At 33.0% G+C, this 9,606-nt stretch overlaps 1 protein-coding gene and 1 pseudogene across 1 annotated transcript; one reads left to right on the top strand and one right to left on the bottom strand.

The window, feature by feature from the left end:
* Positions 1 to 1,431, top strand: LOC143636442 (AT-hook motif nuclear-localized protein 16 pseudogene; annotated as a pseudogene).
* A 45-nt stretch (positions 1,432 to 1,476) lies between these two features.
* Positions 1,477 to 5,607, bottom strand: LOC143636443 (glycerophosphodiester phosphodiesterase GDPD6-like). The gene is made up of 8 exons (XM_077104032.1): positions 5,595 to 5,607; positions 5,242 to 5,426; positions 4,442 to 4,625; positions 4,276 to 4,350; positions 3,423 to 3,532; positions 3,112 to 3,330; positions 2,329 to 2,484; positions 1,477 to 1,852 (listed from the first exon to the last, which is right to left on the bottom strand). The coding sequence occupies exons 1-8, from the start codon at positions 5,605 to 5,607 to the stop codon at positions 1,607 to 1,609; spliced, it is 1,188 nt and encodes a 395-aa protein (XP_076960147.1). The 3' UTR covers positions 1,477 to 1,606.
* Positions 5,608 to 9,606: the final 3,999 nt, after the last annotated feature.

The raw sequence follows: 9,606 nt of genomic DNA, 5'->3' as shown, positions 1-9,606 counted from the left end.
GAATTAGGAATTTGAGATGCATAAAACTGAATATAAATATAAATTTACAAATGTAGGTTTTACTTAACTATCTCCTAATTATATGTCATTCTTTTGATTTTTCAACATTAATATATCCATACAAATCTCCCTACATAAACGTCGATTTAGTTTACCGCAAGTAACAAATATGGCTGGTAGTGGAGACCTTAGCGCTATAACATCAAAAACTGGCGAACACGCAACCGTTAGAAGGCCCCGAGGCCGGCCTGCCGGTTCCAAAAACAAGCCCAAACCACCCATCATCATCACTCGAGACAGTCCCAACACATTGCGGGCCCACGCCATGGAGGTTAGCCCCGGGTGTGACATTAGTGAAAGCTTGGCCACTTTTGCAAGGAGGAAGCAACAAGGGATTTGGGTGCTAAGTGCCACCGGGTTCGTGAGCAACGTCATGCTGCGCCAACCGTCACCATCACCAGCCGGTCAGGGATCCGGGCCGGTAGTAACCCTTAATGGGCGATTCGAGATCTTATCATTGGTGGGATCGGTACTGCCACCACCGGCTCCACCAGGAGTTACTGGGTTAGCCATATATTTAGTGGGTCCACAAGGCCAAGTCGTAGGTGGTGCCATTGCTGGCCCGCTCATGGCCTCTGGCCCTGTGGTGATCATGGCAGCGACTTTCATGAACGCCACTTTTGACCGGCTTCCCATTGACAAAGATGAAGCCATTGCCGCCACACATGACCAACACCACCACCGTGTTTTCGGTGTTTCGGATATTTATGGCCCCCATCAAAACATGCTTTCTCACCCCAGCCTCCCTCCTCCCGATATTTGTACTTGGTCAACCGCTCGACCGTTATCCAAAACATGAGTACATGTTTGGCAATTATCATATGAAAAAACAAACAGAATTCACAAACATCAAATATAAAGTTTAATTTGTATCTTATAAACTTCAAAACTAAAGGACGCAGAGAATGTATTACAACAGGGTCAAGGGTAAAATAGTAATTTCACAGTTGCATGTTTAAGTTTGATATGTAAACCCCATTAGTGAAAATAATCAATACAAGTTGCATAACCAGTCAAGGGTAAAATAGTAATTTCACAGTTACATGTTTATGTTTGATATGTAAACTCCTATTAGTGAAAATGATCAATACAAGTTGCATAACCGGTAAAGGGTAAGATGGTAATTTCACAGTGTCGTGTTAAACATTTAATATGTGAACTCTTATTAGTGTAAACGATCCAAGCCAAGTTGCATAACATGTCAAGGGTAAAATAGTAATTTCACAGTTAAGTGGTTGCATGTAAACTCTTATTGGTGGAAAATGATTCAAGACAAGTTGAATAAAGGGTCAAGGGTAAAATAGTAATTTCACAGTTACGTGTTTAAACGTTTGATATGTAAACTCTTATTAGTGAAAATAATCAAGAAAGTTGCATTACCGGACAAGGGTAAAATATTGATTTCACAGTTACGTGTTTATACATTTGATAAGTACACTCTTATTAGTGAAAACGATCCAAGACAAGTGCATACATGTCAAGGGTAAAATAGTAATGTCACAGTTAAAAATACACGCAAACATAAATTATGTTTGGAAGAATCTATCTACTTTCTGATAGAAATTTCAAACTTTCTGATCATTTTAGAAATATTTTGCAATACTTTGGTTGCATCGGCTGTACCGGGAGAACTTGAGGTCCATTCTTGGTAATGGTGGAGGCTACCCGTGAAATCTGTAAAAAGCCCGTCAATTCCAATTGTGTTTATCCAGTAATCATATTCGATGTAAGGGTCTTGACAGAAGTTGAAATGTAAATACTGGTTTTCATTGCGAAATGTGTATGGGTGCACCTGAAAGTCGAAAGAAGGATATTAATCTTGACTTTTTTTTAAAGTCAAACACAGGAATTCGGCTTTGTTTTTATTAAATGTTAATGAAATATTAAGAAAATGTTGACCGTTAGAATGAGGTTTGCAATTCTGACTTACAATTTATATGGAGAGATTAGGTTTGACCATCTAAAGTCAAACAGATAAAAAAAGTCAACTCTGTTTTATACAAGGTCGATTGCATATGGGAAAAGATTAGTCTTAAAAAATAAAATTTGAAATTTGTGAAGAGGCAGATTTTAACTTTTCATGGTCAACCAATGAAAATTTCAATTTTTTTTTATTATTCCAAATCTTTATTCTTTATGATGACAATGAAATTTCCAACATGATAATGTTATGGGATTTTTTTTATAAAGAATAAATAAGAATCGACATAAATTTGAATTTCTGAAAGTGACTGTTTGACCTCAAGAGTCAAACTGTGACTAATGTACCTGTAGATTATGGGCGTGTGCTCGGGTCACAAGATCAGTGGGCGTTTGAGTGTAGTTATCTTTTACGGGAACAATGGTATCTTTCCACGGACCAATCCCAACAACATATTCTTTAATGTAATTAAAATAATGATCCGAAGTGATTTCCGCGTACGTCTACAAACAAAAACAAATTAGATTCTTGAAAGCCATTTAAAGCATCAAATGATCATGTTAAAGTGGTGTTTTAATCTGCATTTTAAAACTGATAAATGATAATTTGGTTGACTAATCGGGATTCAATAATCAGCTTATAACTTGTAAAGTTGTAATAATCAGATAATTATATGTTTGAATGTTTTCAGATTCTAATTATTACATAAGTTAACGGATGAAAGTAGGAGTGCTTAACGTGTCGTGTTTTCTGGTTGGCAGATCGAACGAACACGAACCCGATAAGATTTCACATCCGTTTAAGCAGAAAAAAGTTATTCCTGCCTAAGCCAAAAATAACTCAATTTACACCCCCCCCCTCCCACCACATAAAATCCTAAATTTACTTTGCCAATTTACATTTAAACTTCTAAATCTAAGCATAAAACCTACCCAAAGATCTTAAAACATATTTAAAAAAAAATTAATACACCGGTTTAACATGTTAACCCATGAATCAGTCACGCTGACACAAACAGACCCATTTAACTAAACGTGTTCATGGGTTCAACCCAAACCACGAACATGTCAGAAATTCACACCCTTTTAAAAAGGTAGTAAAAATTATATCTTTGTGAATGAGAATTCTACCTGATTTGTGTCTTGAGTTGTAACATCCACATCATCAATTAAGAATATCTTTGGTATATCTGTTTGGTTGTGGATAATAACAAGTGATGACGGAGCGAATGACTGAATAAAGCATGGCTGTTTTAGCCAGTCCTTTGATAAATACGAGCCTTTATACCCGTATTTCTTAAGTACTTCAACAAACACATCTTCAAATTTTTTCCCTTTAGGCCATTTAACCTATAATATAAGTTTAATTTCATGAATTTGATGTAATTTTGTGACATGTGAAGTTTAAAACTTAAGAATAAAAGTTATAAGCTATAACTCACATGCTGGTTCATCAGTATAGGATTTTTAATTTCTGGATATATCCCAACGACACGTGACGCATTTAATGCAATTTGAATGTACTCTTCAAATGTAATAATAGGAAACTTTCCTGTTCATATGTTAGAAAGACACATATGTTGTTAGATAAACTAGTTGAAAGTTATTATGTTATGAAACGAGCAGCATGAGATATCGGTTTGTCTCAAAGGGGTAAAATGGTTATTTTATGTCAACCTTGATCTCCAACTACTATAATACTGATGTTTAACAGACTCTATTTATTCAAGCATAATAAAGAAACTAATTACTGTTACTTGAAGACACAATAATTAATTGATCAGCTTAAAACATTTTAAACGTAATATTTGGGTAAAATAATACAAATCTATAATGTTTTTCTTTCAAAAACAATAATTATACGACATTTTTACAATGCTTTATTTCTTTTATTCAATAATTTAGTTTATATACATCAATTTTCTAACAAAGTATTTGCCTATTATAACAAGTTAATTAAAAACTTTTGTAGATAGTTTATTTGGTATAAAAAGAAATTGATAATGAAAAAATATGTAAAAAGTTGGTGATGATGTGGAAATGTAAGGATATAGAGAAAATGAGCGTTCTTAATATTTTGTGGAATTGTGGAAATCTGATGTTAGAGATTATAAGAATCTCAGTCTCGAAGGGGTAAATAGGTCATTTTATGTCAGACTAAATCTCTAACTAGTACAAAACTGACTGTTTGACCCTGAAATAATCAGACTACGAATCTATTTATCAAAAAATGAATAATCAAATAATCAGTTTAATGACTGAAATGTCCTTCTACATAGCATATAGAAAACTAACCATTATATTGCTGATCACGGAAAGAAAACCTCTGCTTTGCCCTTAGAGTTTTAAGTTCTTTCAAAGTAAAATCAACTGCAAACAAGTCAAGTACTTAGCAAATGATTTATCTGACAACAATAATAAAATCATATTTATATTCAAAAATAAAGGAATCCAACTATACATATAAACAGGCCAGTTTTATTTTCTCCTTCAACTTCATACGTCTGCACTCGATCTGCAAATTGTTTATGTTCTGCAATATCAGTTGTGTCATCAAGTGTGAAATCATGATGACACATAAGCACACCATCTTTGCTGACTAGGATATCCGTTTCTATGAAATCCGTGCCTTCTTCGATTGCTCTCTGTAGTAAATAATAAATACCCAAATCTTTAAAAAGATATTACAGTTAATTATTAACGGGTCAAAACTGGTAACTTTTAATGTGGTCAAAACTCAAAAGTCAAACCAATCCATTTGGGTTGACCCTTATAAAATTTTGATAAAATTATCATTGTTCAAGATATGATTTCAAAACCTATATTTTTACAGAGAATTATCTTACCTTTTTTAGTAAAGTGATTAGGATGTTCATTAGTTGGTCGTGGGATCAAACATAACCAAAAACTGAAAAATCGGTTTATGAGTTTTTGAAAACCGTTCTGTTTTGGATTTTACCATTTGGGCTTGAAATTTTTGGGCAGCGAAAAGTTTTTTGCCCAAGCAATGAACTTGGCGGAAGATCTTTTTTAATTATTTGTTAATTCGGGCTAAAATATTTGGGTAACACTATATATTAACATTTTACAAATAACTTAAAATTCATAATAAAAAATGAATATTCATAAATTTGATTCGGTTTGTACGAAGCATAAATCCAAACCACGGGTTTTGGTTTGGGTTTCATTTCAGTTTTTTTAGTGTTTCCATGTCATGCACATCCCTAATTAATTGAACATGTCAAGTTAAAACAGATGTACCAGGTAAGCAGGAGCAGTTTCCTCAGGGAGTTCTCCATTTGAACCGCGGTGCGCAACGTTGAACGGTCGGAACGTCTGCAGGGGCTTTTTGGCAATTTGAGTGTGACTTGGAAGGGGATAGAGTGTCCTTGCAGAAGAGCCGATAAATAATAGTAGCAGAAGAAATGTAACAAGAATCATGCAACCTGAAGTGAAAGGTTTAGGTCTGAACAGTTTTGTTCTCATTTTGATAAATAGTTTCTAATTACTGACTGTTATAAATATCTAAAACTTTGAGCATTTTAAAATTGAATGAATGAATACAACTACAAATACAAGTACAAAATGAGATTGGATAAATGAAAGATGCTTACTTGATGAATTCATGCTGATTTGATCGGAATCCACACACTTAAGTTACTTCCGATCGTGGGGTGTTGACTGTAAGTGTAAGCTGTTTCGATTAGTAATCAAAACAGATATTTATTATGAGTGCGGATGGATCAACCCCTTCTACACGCAGAGTTTACCGAAGAAATTTGAATTTTTTTATTAGTTTTTTGTTTCGATTCGGATGGATATTCCCTTGGTTTAACATTATCTTCTTTTTATTATTATTAGCCCGTATAACATACAGAATAATTTAAATAATTAAGTTACAAATAAAAAAATATATAGAAAAATGCATTATATCTACGTTTTTATTTATATCACAAAATGAAATTTTTTTCAAAAAAAAAGAAACTTAATAAAAAAATAATGCACGTGCAAAAACATACCCCACGAACACTCCATCTATTAAATATTTATATTCAGTATCATATATGTATATTTGAAGGAAATTTGGTTATGAACCAATTTCGAATAATACTTCTCATATAATAATAATTGTGAGCTACACCATAAAAAAGATTCTGATAATTTTGAGGGGTTTCTCGACTTTGTTAATTGACAAAAAAAATTGCATGTTAACCTATTCAATTTTGTGAATGTTTTGCTTTACTTGAGCATAATTTTGTACCACATTCTTCACATACAACATTCTGATCACCGTTCAAGGAAAAGTCAAATGATGATACAAATATTTCTAATTTGATAAAAATTAGAAACATTGATAGGTTTGGAGGTGGCATGTTAAAAGTGTTTGTCATTTTTTCTTAAATTTTAAAAGTCATAAAAATACTCAATGTACAAAATCTCGAATATTTTGTCTATTTCCAAAAATGTCCTTAAAAACAAATTCAAAACTCACATTTAAAATTTTAACTTTCATTTGTTTTACATTTTCAAATCAAAACTTTGAACCTCGTAACAAGCTTGGCGATAAATCTATTTGCATTCTCAAATTTTTAAATATTCAGATTACCCTGTTTTTACCTGTAACAAATTTAAGCCAAATGTAGTTAATTTGTACCAAATGATCTATTTACCAACTAACAAACAAATTCAAGTTTCACAAAAAACTCGAAGAAAACATTGATAAAAAAACCCAAGAAACTAAATATAATAAACTTTATTATATTTGAAAGTGATTAGTATATACCATCCTTACAATTTAACACATTTATGTATAGTTTATTAAATTAACCGAAAAAATAAATAGATAGATTTAAATCATATATTTATAATTTATAAATGGGATATTGGTTTTTAATACCACTAACTTTCAGCCGTTGGTTGATAACACTCCCAACTTTTGATTTGTTACCCACCACTCCCAGCTTTCACCATATTTGTTTCTGGCACTCCCGAACTTAACAAACCCTAACTCTGTTAGTTTTCTTACTGACGTGGCATTGTTTTAGCACATGTGGCATGCTTATGTGGAAATACCTTTTAAAAAAACTAATTTCATATGTTATATTGATATACCACCACCACCACCGCCGCCTACCTCCGCCACCATCTCCACCAACCAGGCAACCACAGCCAGCAACACCTAATTTCAAGCCTTGAATTCGTACCACGGATCTGAACTGAATGAAATTGAATCGGACAACGCGAACACAAATACGATATTGAATATGAAACGTACTCGATTCGAAACAAACATATAATCAAATCCTAGTTGATCAATGATGCACCTGAAAAGTTATGTTTCCAATATGGTTTCATTTGTAAATTCCGATATGCAACAACAAGCTCAGATTTCAATGTATATGTGCTCACAGCTATGGGCCTTTGTCATCCATGGATGACGTCATCAAACATGTTTCTCTCAATATTGTGAATTGGAACACACTTTATGGATGAACAGACTCAGAAACTGATTTAAACCAAAACACGATGATCAACTTCATCAAGAGTGGAAATGATTGGGGTGTGTTATTGGTTCAGACAAAGAAGGGGTGTTTTTTTAAGTTGTGGAAATAGAGAAGAAAGGTGGATTGTGACGGTGGTGGTAGTTTTGGTGGGTAATGGTCGTCGCTAGAAAGAGGAGAAGGTCGGGGATGATGATGACGGCGGTGGAGGTGGAGGTGGATGTGGGTGGTTAGTGTTCAGTCAACATAAATAAGATGTCACGTCGGCGAAGGAGATTTGTTAAATATGCCACGTCAGCAAGAAAATTAACGGAGTTAGGGTCCGTTAAGTTCGGAAGTGAAAGAAACAAATAGGGTGAAAGTTGGGAGTGGTGGGTAACAAATCGAAAGTTGGGAGTGTTATCAACCAAAGGGTGAAAGTTAGGGGTATTAAAAACCAATATCCCTTTATAAATTTATATGACAATGCACAAAAAGGCAAATAGATAAATGAATTTATTATTAAAAATGGATCAACTTTTAAACATTTGTTTATATTTTCATGATTAAAAATACTTCATAAATTGAAATCATATTAGAGTTTTTTTTTATTTTATTTACGATCTTCAACAATATACATAGTATAATATGTTAATGATAATATTTAAAATTATATTCTTTCTAGTATTTGACAAGCACAGTTTATTGTTGATTTTTGGAGTTCACCAAGTATGTTGTGAAATATATTCTAACAATGTATAGTAGTATAATATGTAAATATTTATTTTTATAAAAGTGTATATATATATATATATATATATAAATAGAGTTTAAAATAAAATGAATAATTTAATCATGTTATAGATATAATATATGTGGAGTGTAAAAGGAAAGTGAATAATTATTAATTTATGATATATATTGATTTTAGAGGGGGGGAAACTGTGAGGATTAACCACAAAACGACATGTGTCTACAATTATTTTACTTTATTAGAATAGGTAGAGGTGGATTTTTTGATTAATTATGAATTATACTCTTGTACCCAGGTTCTATTAATGCCTCCAACATTTGGTTGGGGTGATGATGAGATACTAGGCGATTAGGTGGTGTTCACTACTGAATCCTTAAACTGAACGAGATTTATCTCGCCATACTGTTGTGTCTTTGGACGAGTGTTCACAGACGTTGGCTTTAGGTGTGATTTTTCCCCTGATCGAAAGGTAAGTGTATCTGTATGTAATGAATTTAGCTAGTGGCTCATTTAAAGGATTCGTTGGCCGCTCTCTCTCTCTCTATATATATATATACACACATATATATGGTGGGGTTATAATACGAAATGGAGTGTGTATAAGAAGTGTAAGAAGTAATCAGGTGCGTTAGATATATTGATCTGACGGTAGATATGGAAAGTGTGTTTATTGTGTGGTGTGTATTATTAAATCTAATGATGAAAACACACTTTCTACACTTCTTATGAAAAATCTACTTCTTATTATAAACTTGCTATGTATATATATATATATATATATATGAAAATCATGTTGAGTTGTGAAAATCATTGAAACTCTACCTAGACTACATATTCAAATAATTCAATTGATTTGTGTGGTTCATATTAAAAGTGAATAAAAAACAAAAATCAATTTCAATAAACATTTAAATTAATACAAAAAAGGTAATATAATAAATTCTCTCTAACCACTTTTCAATTTTCTCTTTCCTCCCATCATTTCAACTCTCTATTTCTTACTTTTTTTTAGAGACAATCCTCTATGGTGAGGAGCATTGATGCCCCTCCATAGTGCCACGTCAGCGTCACTTGGGCACTGGTGACATCAAATCTCCACCCAAATATGCCCCTTTATGGTGAGGAGTGTTGGTGCATAATGTCAGTAGTTCAGTGTCTAGTGTCTGTAATTGCGTTTGTAATATTTTATGTTTTGTATAAGCGAAGTTGCTAAGAAGTTCGCTGATATGGGCGAACTTGTTAGACAAGCGAAGTTAGTGACAACTTCGCCTGAACATGCCAGGCGAAGTTGTTGTGATTATATAAGCCATCTGTTACGGCTTATTAATCATTAATTCAGTTTTACAGTTTTCGTGTATTCGAGTCAGAGAGAGTCTGTAATCAAGTGATCTT

The sequence above is a fragment of the Bidens hawaiensis genome, unplaced genomic scaffold (assembly GCF_021521415.1).
Source record: "Bidens hawaiensis isolate Kalapana, Puna unplaced genomic scaffold, B.hawaiensis_p1.1 tig00007954_1, whole genome shotgun sequence".
Lineage (NCBI taxonomy): Eukaryota > Viridiplantae > Streptophyta > Magnoliopsida > Asterales > Asteraceae > Bidens > Bidens hawaiensis.
The sequence above is the reverse complement of the archived record's forward strand: the minus strand, read 5'-3'. Positions and strand labels throughout refer to the sequence as shown.